The sequence below is a fragment of the Ceratina calcarata genome, unplaced genomic scaffold, assembly GCF_001652005.2.
Source record: "Ceratina calcarata isolate Rehan_Ccalc_2016 unplaced genomic scaffold, ASM165200v1 scaffold78.2, whole genome shotgun sequence".
Taxonomy (NCBI): domain Eukaryota; kingdom Metazoa; phylum Arthropoda; class Insecta; order Hymenoptera; family Apidae; genus Ceratina; species Ceratina calcarata.
Genome location: NW_017179105.1, coordinates 840956 through 857291, shown reverse-complemented (window position 1 = coordinate 857291; position 16336 = coordinate 840956). Strand labels below are relative to the sequence as shown.

The 16336-nt window shown below is 46.0% G+C and overlaps 1 protein-coding gene across 2 annotated transcripts in view; it reads left to right on the top strand.

The window, feature by feature from the left end:
• The window catches only part of LOC108630835 (disintegrin and metalloproteinase domain-containing protein 10), a 35523-nt gene that overhangs the window by 5788 nt on the left and 13399 nt on the right, over positions 1 to 16336 (top strand). For both annotated transcript variants that reach the window (XM_018034357.2, XM_018034358.2), the window contains exons 2-4: positions 2076 to 2596; positions 4681 to 4828; positions 9125 to 9243. In XM_018034357.2, coding sequence (XP_017889846.1) covers positions 2371 to 2596; positions 4681 to 4828; positions 9125 to 9243 — 493 coding nt within the window. In that variant the 5' untranslated portion in view covers positions 2076 to 2370. The remainder of the gene's footprint in view (positions 1 to 2075; positions 2597 to 4680; positions 4829 to 9124; positions 9244 to 16336) is intronic.

Sequence of the window (16336 nt, the reverse complement as noted above, 5' to 3'; positions counted from 1 at the left end):
TCCTCTGTACTCGTCGGTAGACTGGATCAAATATGTGTGAAACACTGAAATACAAGAAGTTTCTGTTCAAATTAACACTAGAAAGACTGACTGCTTTTGGGCAATATAGGTATAACACATATATATATACCGGAAATGGAGGAGAGGGAAGGTAACTACAATTATTAATAAACGCATTTATATGTTGTACAAAAAGTCACAAAATTCTAAGAAATTGTGTCATTATATACATAATTGTTTTTCTAATTGAAATTAAAAAGCAGTCAAAATGACTTCCTTCGGCAATCTAGTGTTAATTAATAATGAGGCACTCCTTTGGATTATTTTTGCTATTGGCTACACCGATTTACATTATTTATTGTAAAGAATATTATCCAAACAATGCGCGTATAACGGAGGTCATATTCGTCGCGAGAGAAGAAATGGTTTTGCAGCAGAGTCGATGCACATTTTCGCGAATTGGCGAATCCTGTTCGTTCATCGTTCCATTGTTCTTTCTAGCGTCGGGGCGCGGTGTATCGCGGCTCGGAGGACAAAGCCGTCGGTATCTACCTACGTGGGTCGATTATCATTCGTGGATTGTCGAGCGAGAGGAGCGGCGAACAGAGCGCGAGACAATTTTGCAAATTGTCACCGCGGAGACGCGGCCCGAATTCTCTCCCTCGCTCTCCTCAGTATTGCCACACTCCTATTCACTCGCCTGCTGCACGCTCTCTTCTCCTGTCCCCGTACAGACGACGTTACGTTCCTGCGAAACCGCGTGCACTGGCTTGATAAAACACGCCCCCGTTGTACGTGCCGCGGTTGAAAAAAGAACGCGGACATTTGTAATTCTTAGAGATGAGATTGTACGCTAGGCTGGCTCGCGATCGAGCCGATTCGCGGGCTCGTCGGATAGAAACGGAAAGTTACACGCTCATCTAGTTTCTCCGTCCGACAATTTTTACCGGTTTTCATGCTCGCTGCGTTTCGAGAGTATACGTATAGTAACTGCTTTCGCCCACCCGATTAAGAATCACCGCAGCTACGCTACTGTGAGAAGAAATCGGCGAGAGCACGAGGAAACGGTTGCAAACCGTTCGTTTTGGTTACACGGTTACGTGTCATTCTATACCGCGACACCAGAAACGTAGAAAAAACGCGAAAATCGACACGTCGAACGGACGGACCGTGACTGCACGGGATATCGTTTTCCCATAGCTCGCGCGGGAGTTTACCGGTGGACAGGGATCGGTTCCTGTAGTGGACCGTGCGTGTTATACATATACTATCCATCGAACGGGGAGCAAACGTTTTCGCGTAACGCTGTTACCACGCATGGGAAGCTCCCACCTTTTAGTGGCTTCCAAATCGTCCCTTTGGCCCTTTGCCCGGAGCGAAGGGCTCTTTTGAATATCCACCCTTCGGGGTTTTATTGCACGGAAGGACCCTGGCTCGTTATGGCATGGGAGACGCGACTGTTGATTGAAATTTTCTGTTTTTATTACAAGAGGATACGATTATTTTTTAGCGAAGCTCGTTGGACGCAAGGGGATCGTTCGTGGAACGGGAAATGCGATTATGGATGAAAAATTTGACAGAAGAAGTTTGGACGACCGCGAGAAGTGAAATATTCACGTTCATCGAGTAGGTTGTCCGCCGGAGGATACATGCGAGAGGTCTAAGGACAGTATAACGAACGGTACCGGCGAGCATTGACGATGATTTATCGCAGAAGTTGGCCATAGCGTCTTCCGGCTACACGTGCTCCTCGGGGCAATTTTTCAGGAACAACTTCTTAAGGAGACGTTTAAAGAATTGCCTTCCCTCACCCGCGCGCTGCGCCGCGCCGTTTTCGCGCTCGGCCACGTCTTGCGTAACACCGTCAATTTCTACGGTTCTCTCGTTGTTCTTACGATTAGCCGTGGCTTGTAAAATCGCTCGTCTATGACGTCCCGTTTAACCCTTTCACCGGCGGTTTATCATACCCGAGTTCGCACGTACTCCAAGTTAAATCGATGAACGTCCGATTGAAACTAGAGAACGTCTCTTCGATTTAAAATTAATTCCAGATTTCCAACTGGTTTTTTTTTCAGACGTGGGATCGATCGGGCGTAAGGACGAAGAGGAGACGGCAATCGACGAAGCCAAGAGCTGAGTGGAAAAAGGCTGAGAGAGGAGGGTCGAAAGGTTTAGCTACCCGCGGAGGAGAAAGAGGACGTGGCGGAAGCGCGTTCGGTGGAAGAAGAAGAGGAACACGAAGAGCGAGATAGAGGACGAGAAAAGAAGAGAGATGAGCCTGGCGGGTGACTCGCAAAGTGTGGTGGTCGGCTGTTCGACGAAAGGCAGATAGCGCCATTAGTTGTTGCTGGGCCGGAGAACGTCGAGCCGATGCGCGCTACGGCCCTGGTCCTCGGCGAAGGAGGGGAAGAGGAGGAGGAGGAGGAGGAGGAAGAGGACGACGACAGAGGTGGCCGGAACGGGGCCCAGAGGGTCGCGATGTACCCCTTCAGCTCCGGACCACGAATCGAGACACCGGCGATTTTCTTCTTGGTGCTCGGTTGCCTTTCAATCATCGCGGTTGCCTCGCCTCTTCATCCGGTGCCACCGCACAGAGGTGAGTCATGTTCGATTCCCGACGGGTTTCAGCGGGTTCCTCCCTCCGTTCACTCGTTAATTTCCCAGTTCATTAGCACGCTTTGATGGAGATTAGAGGTATCGTGCCGATTCACGGTTTGGAACGGGTCGTCCCTTTGAATGTTTTCATGGCTATTAACCGAGCTGCGCGGAATCGGCTCAGTCGAAAGGCATTGCCATTAGGAAAGATTCACGCAGTTTGCGTAACCGGTATTCGTGCTCCCTTGTGCCAGATCCATGAATACGCGATTCGATCAATTGCGGAATTTGCGGTTCAATTCAATTCGAAATGGGTCAATAAGAGGAAAGCGTCTACCCCAAATTTCAATTGGTCATACTATCGTAGAGACCTGCTCTATAGAATCTACGATGGCAGCGATTCGCGTTATACTCGGAACCGAGTGAGCGTCTTCGTATTTATGAGGCTGAATATCGTTTAACAATCTTTTCTCCTGAAATCGCGAACCGTGAGTTACTGTCCTGATAACGTAACGAGGACGAAATTCACGCGGGCTGCCATCGAGGAACGTGCACGTGGAAGTTGTTAGACGGGCCCGGGGGTAGAACGACACCGATTCTCCGATACAAAATCCGATACAAAGTGTCCGCGGGGCGGAGGGACCAGGAGTAGTAGTAGTAGTAGTTGCGACTAGCCGCGGGGTCGCGGCATCGATAACGAGGGACGATAATTAGATTATCGGCGGGTGTTGCGTAACCTGCAAGCCAAGCCATACGATGCGGCCTGGAGCACGCCGCACGAGGTGCCGTTAAACTCCGCGCGCGACACTTTAATAGTCAACACTCCGCTTTGTTCCTCGAGTGTCTCTCCTTTGTTCGGGATCGGTACTTAACAGGCCGACACAATGGGGAGCGCGACCCCGAATGGCACTCTAATTGCGAGTGCACTCTTTATCCACCTTCACCGATCCTATCTCTCCTATGACGCGACCCTGATGCATCCGACCGAAAAGGTAAAAGCGAAACATTCTCCCTCGTTGTGCTATCCGTTCCGAGATCTGAGTTAGCGTATCCCTAAGAGGATTCCCGAGCTGAAAGCTTCCAAGGAGAGCCTCCGCGATCTTTGCCCGAAAACTCGGTCACGAGATCCCGGCTTCCGCTGAATCGGAGCAAAGTATGATCGAGCGATGTGATTTACCGTGACTCACGCAATTGATCGAACGTTTCAAACGGTACAAAGTACCGTCGCATTCGTCTTTTGTCCTCCGACGGTGCGCTTTATTAGTAAAACAGCTCTTTCACACGATGCGGTTTTTTGAACGATTCGCTAATTTCACCGAATCGATAATAACCGGCTTGTTTTTTATCCAAAATGAAACGCTTCTGAGCTCGACTTAAGGATGTATTGGCTATACAGTCAATCCCAAAAGTTTATGTGCCTTAGAAAAACGCATTTCCTATAATTTTTGAGATTGACTATATAGCCAATACATCCTTAAAAACTGAAATCCTCAAATATCACATAATATAATGTATTTCATGTTTTGCACGTCCAGTCGTTCCGTAGATGTATAAAATCACGGAAATCTAATTATTAATGGTCGGAACTTATAATAGAAAGTGAAGTTGAAATTAATCCAATGGAGAAAAAGGATTTGAGGCTCGTTCCACCCACAGGCTTAAACTGTCTCGAACGAACTCTGACGAAATTCCTGGTAACTTCGCGGAGATAGTGAAAGTCCAAGTCCCGGAGCTTCGAATTTTGCAAGATCCGAGGCGATTTCTCTTTGTCGTTCATCGATTCCGTTAAAACGTCTGGAACAAACAGGCTAATGCTCCGATATTTTACAATCATAGGATGCAATGCTAATCCCTAAGTTTCAGCAACTTTTACGCAATACAACGATACTGACTATTGTAGATATCGGAAAACGTTCTATTACTCTGCAAACGTTTTGCTGTTTTAAATAGTACCATTATGCCAATTATTGCGTGAAGCATTGCATGAAACATAGCATTAATTTTCATTATAATATGTACGACTGTACACGACAGGTCAAAGTCTGTTTTTTTCCTTTTTAACAATGGGATGCACGCGTGTTGCAGGTATCACGCGCGGCAGTTACATCGGTTATTACGAGGTGGCCTCTTATGATACTGCGGCCTTGAGACAACATCGTAACCGGATGCGTCGCGACGTCCCCGACGTGGCCGACAATCAACCTCTGCTGGTGCAACTGCGGACGCTCGACAAGTAAGTCGTCGGTTTATTTCTTGCATACCGGGGAATGAAAAGTAACCGAGTCCGGTCTAACAAAGAGCTCGCTCGTGACACATCTTTTCCCCCGTGGAAATTGCAGCGCGAAATGAACACGGCATTAAAGAATTTTTTTGAACGAATTACCGCGGGACCTTTCTTCCGGACCGGGATCAAAGGGCGAGATCCGTGTGCCCCTCGACGACTTTTGCTTACGCTTCCCTTCGTTTAAACATGCTAGTTGCCAACGTGGATCTCGTTTTGTTTCGAATTTTTTGGCACTTAAACCGAGATTACTTCGTTACGTGGAAATTACACGGGTTTATTCTCGGAGTAAATTTACCTCGAGAGTCGAGCTCGTGGAAGCTTTTATTTGAATAAGGAACGCGGACGAAGATCCGAATTTTGCATACGTGCTTCGCTACGCCCGCCGCGAATTGTTCGCATTCAAAAGCAATTTGACACACCAGTCAGATTCGTTTCAATGAGATTTCATCGGTGGTTCACGAATAATTTCTAGAGGTTTATTTATTCGACGCGCGTGTCTGCGGCCGGCGCAATTATTTCGGGTTCGAACGGAAACCCGAAATCTCAGCCGCATATCAAAGTTCTAATCGTGCATCGGCGTTCCCACGGTATCGTCTGGTCAGGTCAATAGGCCTAGATCCAATTAAGGTCAAGTTCGTGCGGTACCTATATACTTACGCGTGCGGTTTACGCGGACGTGTGCGCGGCGTGCAGGTACACGTTGAAGGGCGCAGATGTGCGAGGGCAGATTAACAGAGTTACAGGATACTTGGCACTATATCAAGCCGTGAAACAAAGCTTTCCTGACATTTGAAAGCGATACACCCGCGGAGATAATACAATTCCCTCTGTTTCCACAAAATTACGTTATATTTGCTTTCCCGCGTTTCCCTTAAATGAAATTAATTACACCGACGACCGGCCGATATAAATTCCGTACCGCGTAAGCACGGACAGGTGCTTCGGAGCAATTTATAATCGGTTCTTTCGTCCAATGAATAATCCGAAAATTCTGCTCGCCACGAATTGAACACTCGTTAAGAAGTAATCGCGTTCGACGTTTTCATTCAATGATTTTTAATTCGCGTCTCCCGGTGATGGATTAAAATTCACACGGAGCTTTCGTAATTCTGAACGCCGGACTAATGAAGTGGTAGTTCGTGTCTCGATCCGACGGATACGCGGTCGCTCGATTGTCGCGACTCTCAATCAAACAACTTTAGTGAACCATATATATCGCAGTGGAACTTCGAAACGGGCAATTAGTTGGAATCCTTCTAGCACCGCGCAGGCCTTAAAATCACCCCATCAACCCCATCGTTTTTACGGCAAACCGGTCAGTCTAGTTTTCGTTGAATAATTCCCGATGCCCCGGAAAGACCATTTACCACCGGCTCGATGGCAATTACTCCTGGATCTATTTATGTGAAAAAGAGCGTTTGATCTTCCCTCGATCTCCGATCGATCGTTAATTAAATTTCCATCGCGAGAAACACGCGCTCGCTTAGCCAGAAACGAAATTGCCTTTCGATCCGTTTTCGGACTCCGCCCACGGCTCGCGCTTTCTATCAAACGTCTGGCTCGACCCTCGCACACTCCGCGACAAACTCTCAGTGTAAAACGAAAAGGATTCAATGATTTTTAAGTATTAAATCCTCGTCCGTCGATTCTTTATCTCTTAACGCAAGATTCTAGTTCTGAATACGATAAATCAAGATCGTTGTTCAGCTTCTGGTGTATCGGAAAGTTAATTTTCATTTGTGAGCGAGTGTCTGCCGCGCGAAAATTCGCTGGCGAATCGTTGAACCGGCAGAGAGGCTATCTCCTGGTTGCGCGATTCGCTGGCGGAGCGAGTGAATAAGCGGGCGACACGGGACGTTCGTCTTTTTATGTAAATCGGTCGAATTCACGGCAAGCAATAAAATGTAAAGCAGAGGTGGAACTCCCCTCTTCGTCCTCGATGTCGTACCAAGCGTGCCTCCTCTTTTTCTTCCGCGACCCCTCGATGTTTCCACCCTGCTGCACCTGGTACAAACTGGCAAGATAATGCCGCGGGGAAGGGTGGAACTCCGTTCCCTCGACACGACGCGTTCTTTGTACCTATGCAGTCACCTACGTGTGTATCGAGGCAGCGGCGCGATTCAAAACTCGCCAAAACGATCTGCCTGACGGGGTTTATTGCCGCCGATCCGCCCCTTTGTCACGCCGGACTTCCTTCACGGAAAACAGTTTGCAATTCTTTTTCCATTTTACGTGCCTTATCTGTTTTACATCGACGAACCGCAAGACAGATCTCGCTATTTATTACAACAAACTTGTACCGCTTTACGTTTTATTTTACACAAAAGTCTCTGCAATCCAGTTTTAACGCTGGAAGACATTGTTTTTACCAAAACGCATTTCGATAGCAACGATTCCTGAATAATCGCCGAGCACAATCGCATTCCTTTCGCACGATCCTTCCGAATATAGTCGCTAGGAACAGACCGGATGGAATCCAGTTTTCCCGCACGTGGGCACGGTTCGAATTCAGCCAACGCAACTCGTGCCGAGCACACAGGGGCGTCTAATGACACCGGGATGCGAAAGGTAAAGAAAGGCAAGCGCGCAGTGTTCTTCGGAAAAGTTGCGTCCCTGCGCAGATGTTGCGTGCTGCATCCATTTGCAATGCAAAATTCGCTCGGTTTTTGCAATATCCGCGAACGCTTTGGAACGATTGCCCGGTTAAACACTCGTGAGCCCTATCAGTCTGAATTTTTAGACAAAGGATGCTCGCCCTTTGAAATTTCGAGCAAAAGGTAAACGAAATGCGTTTTTATAACACTATTACTCATCAGTCTTTGATGAAATGAAATTTACTATTCTCTCTGTATGAACGGGAAAGATCGGCCAAGTCTCTATCGACCTCGGACCGCGAAATTCGGAGCTTGTTATAAAATGAATCGCTTAGGACGTCGGTGCCACGACCGGTTTTTGCAGCACTCGGACGGCTTTATGAATTTCTTAACGGGACCAATTTCATGGGACAAAGCACCGGGATAGGAGGTAGGAAACAAGGTTCACCGTTATCGCGAACAGCTCGCTATCAAGTTAGGGAAATAATTGCGGCAGATGCGACGAGAGCGGTACGAGGATCCGCGACTAATTGTTGCTCTTCCGTTAATACCTTGCGTAATGTCAGCTCGTTCCGTAGCTCGTTCCTTTATGGTAATGCGGCCGTATTAAATTCTTTTCGCTAGACAAAGAGTCGGAGGATCCATTCTCGTGCCTCCTTGTCCCTCGGTCGTACGACACCCTCAGAGAATTTCGTTCAGACATCTCTTCCTCGAAATGTTCAAGCATAATACTGAATTCCTTTCTCGATCATCAATTCCAAGTCGATTCGCTAATTAGTCAGCTACTCCGAACGCCTGAGGGAGAATTGTAGTGAAATTCATAGAATCATGGTTTTACGTCAGATTTTCTACATTTCGCTGAATCAAAAGTTGAGTAATCCTCGAATATTTTGTTAGCGCGTCCGCGGATAATCCCGGCTCGCTGAGAATTTAATTAGACCTAATCCATTTACCCACGGATTCACAGGATTATACCATAACGCGCGTACGCAGTACGCAATCCGCGTTTCAATGTCACGCGTCGAATCCTTTCACATTTTCTAAATTTAATAGACTCGTCCGAAAGCCTCGCTGATCCGTTGACGCGACACCGGTTGTTACTCGTTAACTGTTTCCGTCGCTCGCTCGCTCGCTCGCTCGGTCCCGTCCTTCGAAACGCGGTTCTCCACTCGGAAAACGAGAAGGTCTGATCGCGTCATCGTCCAGGAATCGCTGACTCACGAGATCACAACGGCTGCTCTAACGTTCCTCGATTCTGGTGCAACGACACCGATTCTACCTGTTACCATCGACCCCGGCTCATCCGTCGAAACGTGGGCAGCCGCTGATAGTCACAAGGTTAACGCGATACTTCAAAGGTTTCCAAGCTGATTCATCCTGTCGTCCGATGAAAACTTGATTGTTCATCCGAGTTTACAAGAATTTGCATGCTAAACTGCAGACTCTTGTGTAAACTGAAATCAACTGTAAAAATTTCTTTTATTCTTTAAGGACACTAATACGAATTTCATTTTTATATTCTATGAGCGTCTGCGTACTCAACGTATTTTCTACATTCGTTGACTTTGGAAGAAACACGTGTTATATACCAGAAATCGAAATACCGTTCCGACTTGCAAGGATTACACAGGGATTTGTATTACTGTTACAGACGATGGACGCTGCGGTTAATTCGAGATAAAGGCTTGTTCAGTAAGGATGCAACGTTCGAGAGCACCGCTGGTCCGATCTACTTCGATACGTCCCACTCTTATATGGGCACCGTATTGGGTGAGTAGCTCTAGCAGAATTCGTAAAAACATTCGCGATAACCGTGACTTTCGGAATTTGCAAACCGCGAATAATCGATACATCGATATGGGAAAAAAAAAACGGTCGGGAGCGAATAGTCGTACACGCCGCAGGACGGATAAAATCCTCCGTCGCTGGGTTTATACGCCACACGCAAAAATCGCGGGTCAAATTCAGATAGAAAGCCCGACTTTTTAACTTTAATACACAATATAACGAGGAGAGGCGCAGAGAGGCCTGTGTCTATCGCAAAAACCGGCCACACAGGACGTTATTCCTTTGAGAGGGATCCCGCGTCAAACGACCCGATCGGCCCGACCTGAATTTTCCACTTTCGTTTCGCTTTGCCGTCTGACTCAGAGAATTTTTTTTTTTTTTTCGAAAAGCACGTCGCTATCAGAATTGTATTATAAAAATGAATTAAATTGCAAGGCTATATTTTTTTTTTATTCCTGTTCGGATCTTTCGACTATTTATTTCTTTTTTATGTAAAGAGATGATCTGGACAAGGTTGACGCGTCCCTGAAGGTAATTGAAATTCCGTATTCATCTGAATAAACAAAATTGTAACTGGTAACAAGGAAGTTCCTTGGATGGTCAGCGACCTGGCGCGGTTGACGTCCTTCGTAACGGCGTAATCCTTGCTCGGTTCCCGGCATCGAATCTCATTTTGATCGTCATCCTCGGAGCCGCGGTCGTTTGGAAACAAGCCAGATACTCTATTCAAGGTGTATGGAGGAGCAATGGTGTACACCCAGACCGAGATCTGCTCATGAAGTATGTACACCGTTGATATAGGAGAACGGTCGAATTCCCCATTCGTTCGAGTCGAATTTCGATGCGTAATTGCCTTCTCTAAGGTACTTCCATTATTCTCGGTTCCAAGTAATCCGTTGAGGAGCAGCAGACTCCTCATAGATGGTTTACAGACAATCATCGGGTGATTCTTCCGCGTAAACGATACGTAAAATCGATGCGTTCAACCTGTTTAACGAGCACCATTACCGCCGAGTCCACGGCGGAACAATGCTCGCGGTGAATTATTTCCTACGAGGGGTGTACGAGGAGTAGGAGGAGGAGGAACACTCCGGAAGTTTCCGTAGTCGAAAGAGTATACCGCGTCTCGTAATTCCGCCCTGCTACACGGATACGCAAAGTTTCCGTCGTAATCACGTCGCGAGTGTTCCTCATGCAATTGTTAGCCGAAGTATGCCCGGGCACATCCAGCCGGGGCTTTAAACTTGGCCAATCGTCGACTCGCGAATTTATTCAACTGTCATATAACGCGGAATTGTTTCCCGCGTTCGCGTGCACGCCCGGTGTTAATAAAACCGAGTTGACGCGGTCGGTGAATACTGAAAAATCAGCGGGTCTCTTACAGGATTATCTTCCTGAATAAGCTAATAACATTCCGTGCATAGCTCGGTTCTTCGTGGCGCGACTGATAACGAACAAAAATGCATAATCTGTGGAAATAAAGGTTTAACATAAAGGAGAGTAACGATACGGCACGTAGCAATGGAAATTCGGTTAGCTGCCGGGCAGAGGGTCTCTGCATACACAAGAATGGCAATATCAGAGCGCGCGGGTGGGCTATCTGATTCCAACCGAGGGGAGGGTTCCAGTCAGGAACTCTCGAGTAAGCGGACACGCGCGTACACGAGAAATCCGCAATATAATTTCGTGCGCCGAATGAGTTCGAACTGGTTTAACCGCAACCTCGCCACCGCGCTCGAAACTTGATCGCCTGGAGAACGTAACGATGCGACGTCGTTGTCGATCGACGTTTCTCTCGAACTCCGACCCAGCTCCCGGGTTGTTATTCCTTTAATAATGGCCTCAAGCCGAAGCACCGTGAAATTTCCACGCGTAACTTGTTGAGTCTCCTAGCAAAACACGCGACGGACTCCATCCTGTCTGAAGATTTTAACGAATCCAACCGTCTTACCTGGAACAATACACCTCGTTTCAGTTTCAGTTTCACGAAATAAACAACTACTCTTATAAAGAAAATCAGTAAATAATCATTCATCGCCTCGATCTTCTCATTATTATATCAACAATTTGATGATAAAATTATATATAATAATTGATTATATCATAAAATTGAACATTGCATGTAGCAAATGCGAGAGACTCAGAAGCATGCATAAATTTGTATCGTACACAAAGGGTCTGGCTTGTCTAAGAAAGCCGCGGTTACGCCTGCCGAACGAAAAGCCGCGTTTTCCAGGAATAAGGCAGTTCAATTACTGCGATCCCTCGCGCGGTCTTATTCCCGACGCGTATACGCAACACCTGCAATTACTCTGGCCAGATCTGCTCGTCGAGTCAGCGACGGAGATAAATCAGGAGGCTACCCTTCAGCAACAAAAACTTAGTGGGACATGCGAAAATGACCAATTACGCGTCGACGTAAAGCGTAAAGCATAAAAATGAGGAAGGGTTCAATGTCAAGTTTATTCCTTTCAGATTTATCACGTCCCGTTGACCCGTTCGAATCATACGCCTCGAGCTATGAACGTAATAAAATTTAATGTAATGTTCCGTCCAAATAGTTGACGCGATGATCGATGAACGATGCAAATGGGTTACATTCGCTGATCGTGCCGAACGAGCCAGTGACTTGTAGTTGCCTCGTCAACGAACGCTCGACGTAAATTAGCATCCGTTGAATGGATGTATTTCATTAACAGCTCGTTGACCAATGTAACAAGGAGGCAAACAACGAGAGGTAAATAATGGGAGACCATAAAAGCTTTGGGACCCTTGTTACGCGTACAGAATTGTAATCGGCGCGGGCCATATAGGACGATAGGCGGATAATCGTCGATGGTTTCGCAATTGCCACGGGAAGAGATGAAATAATTGTGCGCATAATGCTCGTTCCAGTGGCCGTTTGTCAACCCGTGGAAACGATCGCGACGGTAATTGTTCGAATGATGCAATGATTAAATTAACTTGACTTTTCGATCGTAGACACGCGTACGTGTGCCGGCGTGTACGTGTGCCAGCCAAGCAAGCGAATACACGTGAACGAGCACATCTACGTGCGAGGGGTGCAACGGTGCAGTATAACGCGTATCACTGATAATCCGATTACCGATTAAACTTGCCTAATTGACGGTGTACCCACGTGTAATTGCCGTCCGGGTACGGCCGATCGGCGTGCTACGATAATGGAGAATCCTGGATGACGCGCCGGGCGCAAGTCACTTAGAAAATTCCAGCCGAGGCGATCTTTGTGCCTCTTCGAGCTCTTCCGACTGGAAATATTCGTTTCCACGTCCGTGGAACGAGCACGGACGTTTTAATCAACGACCCGTCTTTCTTCGAGTATTCACCGCCCCGAAGTCAGTTTCTTTCACTCGCAGAATCAAATCAATCGATCAGAGACTTTTATATTGTCTCACTGTCTCCTAAAAGGGAGCAATTATCGCGTAGATTGTAGAAATGGGCAAATTTGAGATACCTAGTCCCTATAATCAACGAAACAAAATAACTGAATATTTAACAATATATTTAACACTAGATTGCCCAAGGAAGTCACTTTGACTGCTTTTGGGCAAATGTACAAATAATAATGCATAAATTATTTTTTCCCAAGTGAAGTAAATTTTTTTTTTATTGTTAACATTTACTAATAACTTGTTATATGACTGTAAATAATATAAAAAATATTAAAAATTAATTTTAGACAAATTTCTTTACACATTATTCTTTCACAATGCAGTCATTTTGACTGCTTTTGGACAATACATATAGGTATATACTAAGTTTCAGTCTTTCTAGTGTTAATTTCATCTTAGAAAATAATAATATCCATTCCTCGAGAAAGTCATGAAATCAATGAAATTCGTAGACTTTTATTTTTAGTTATATTGGTAATTTTAGATAAATCCAAATAAACCTATATGAGTTGCCTCGATGAAATCTGGAAAATTATGAAAGCAATGCAAACTTGCAGCACAACAGAGCAAAAGTAGCTAAATAGAGAATCCTTATTTTTTATATGTCTTGATTGTATCTTTCTAACGAGATTCTCTGGTTAATTAAGCAACGATATGGCGTGACGTAAATATATAATACGATGAGTTCGAAATCATTGACGGTACGGTTTTATGAAAAGGGTACTGAGTACGTTCTAGCTTTGGCGAAGTTGCAGGGTCTGGCCAGTAGCCAGTCGTGACGCGGGTATTCATAACCCAAGGCTCCTCGCTTTTCACACTCGAGGGTCACAAATTGCGGAGATAAAACGCGTACTTAGCGCGGCGGCACTTTGGCTAATTAAACCGAGATTTGAGAATCTCGGGGCCGAGTTGGTTGTCAGTTAACTTTCATGTTCGATTCTTGGATCGGAGTTATCGACGTGTAACGACGCGGTGCTTAACGTTCTTGCGCCCGGCCTCATGAATTTAAATTGCACGCCCGGAAACGTGTGCAGGGTTGCTCGCGATCACTGATTCGGAAATGATTTCGTCGGCACGAGCGATCCCGATCGAACGGCCGACGATGATTAACGATCCGAAATAGCGACCGGCCAGAGAAACAGCCGTTCGTGATTGAAAATAACGCCGCGGATCGATGTAATCCGACGGTTAATCAACATTTAAACGCGATTATAAATTTGTCTCTGTTTTGTTCGAATCTTCATCGAAACGTTCGCCCAATAATTATCGTGCCGTTACAACGTTAACGGGACAAATAATTAGCGTCACGCCGTTAACGCGATATCGGAGTAATTGTATAATTCACTGAGCGGTTTTTATTCCAAGAGGCGCGGCATCTAAAAAAAAGATAAAAAAGAAGGCGGATTGCGTGCAGGGATTTGTCTCCGAAGCGGGGAAAATGAAATTATCCGTCGACTCGCCAAGACGCGCGGAGGCGAGACTCGCGCGGCGATTACTTTTTCCGGGCTCGTTAACTGGACGGAAAGACCGTGCGATTCGTCGATACCGGATCAAATTAAATAACTTCCTTCCCGAGGTTATGACTAATTAAGAAGAGTCGCGTGCAGAGTGTTGAAAAAACATCTGCACGAGTGGTAGGTAGTTTTAAAGCATTCTGGGACGCGCGAGAGCGTGTGCGGCGATGATTCAAATCAATGCACCGGCGATTGGGCGTAATTCGATTGTTAATCAATAAAACAAGTTCGTTGGGCATATTCGTGCGCGGGGAGCGGATAGGCAGAGGCGTATTTGTCGCGCACGCGGCGCGTATTGTCGGGAGTTTTCGCGATTCCGACCGGTCCCGGTGCCGCTAACTGTTCCCGGACTAAATTGGATTTTTCCACTAACGAGCGCCAGAGCTTTTCTCCGTAAAAGCGGCCGGTTGAAAGCTCCTCTGCTTGCACACCATCCCGCCTCTCGCTCTCTTCCGTTTCCTCTCAATCGCGCGTTGCTCACTCTTTTCGCCTTTCTTCTCATGATCGGACCTGCACCCTTCGAATACCCGACGTTCATCGTTTTTTTTTTTATTCCTTTCGATTTCCCGCTTCGATCCTCGGCCCAAACTTCGCAGCCGCGACTCTTCCAGGCACTGAATGGAATACAATTAGACCGTGGATCCCAATAATTCGTATTTAGCCCTGGGAACAGGATATCTCCTCTTCTAGGCTCTTAATTGAAAATGAAAGGGGATGATTATTCTTTTTCTCGCGGAGTTTACGGACGACCTGCTCTCGCCAGCGAGCATCGCCTACGTCTGGGTCGGTTTTAATTAAGGGCGCGTTCTCTTCGTCGAGCGACGGTACGGCACCCGTTCTGCTGCAGAACCGGAAACGTAATAACGAATTTCCGTCGAATTTAATCAAAGGAGAAGGATCGATTATTCCTTCGTCTTCAACTTCTTTACCAGCTGCGATTTTTAAATGCACTCCAGAGATCTTACTTCAGGCTAGTCTGTATGCACCGACTCAATGGAAGCAGATGTTTCCGGTTGCGCTGTTTAATAATTATGGGACAGGCGAAAGAGTTGCGTCTCCTTCGGCTGAATCCAATTAGTCAAAAATCACAGAGTTCAATAGACGTCGGAATTACTCGATAACTGTGTCGTGCAAATATTCACTCTGCTGTAATTCCGTGTACAGAAAATATAAATGCCTGGTAAAAAATTGGTAGGATTAAACGGATAAACCAGTTCCAATTAAATGTTTTAAACCGCGCCGCGGATGTTCATGTAAATTCATATTTTACAAAACGCAACAAAGAGATGAAATTTAAATAAAAATTTAACCCGCTCTGGATATTTCCTACGCTTTCAAAATTCTCTTCGTAAACACGTTTCACGATGACTCTTTCCAGTTGTGTTTTCAATGTTCATCATTGAAAGACGACACGTGAAACTTCAAAATTGATATGAAATCTGATCTTATCATTTCTGACACTTGAATCGTCCGAACGAGCGAAGTGCATACATTGCATCTTCTCATCCGACCACGGAACTGTGTATTTCAATTGAACGAGACCCTTGTCACTTCGATTTTCGCGAGGGAACCGACTCACGTTTCCCTGTCCGAATCCCAGTCGACTTAAATTAACAAGATCCTCTCGGAGATTTACCTCGTCCGCAAAATAGAATATTGAATAGCTAGAGAAAGAGTAAGGAGATACCCGAATTAAAGCGAATTAACCGGAGTCCGGTCTCTGGTCGGAGTTACTCCGACTAGAATATTGTGTCGAGGCCTGGCCCCGGAGAAATAGGTCAATTACCAGACGGGAAGAGTTTGCAGCTGATTTTAACGCGAATGAACGTGCCACGGTCCGCAATTCCAGACACTCGATAGAGCAGTAACGCGAAGTATACAAGCTGTTCCAGCTCGAACCGTACCACGTCGTCCGACTATCTTCGTTCATCGTTTCATCAGATATTAACAACATAAAATACATAACGAATTTGTTTGTTCTCCGCCTGAGTTTCAAGTGGAATACTCAAACTCCTGACGTGCATTTAAAGTTATGGGATTTTCATTTCAACCGTGTACATTAAGGATGTATTGGCTATATAGAAAAACGCATTTCTTATAATTAAAAATAGTGCATTTTTCTTCTAATTTCGATATTTAATGAGTTAC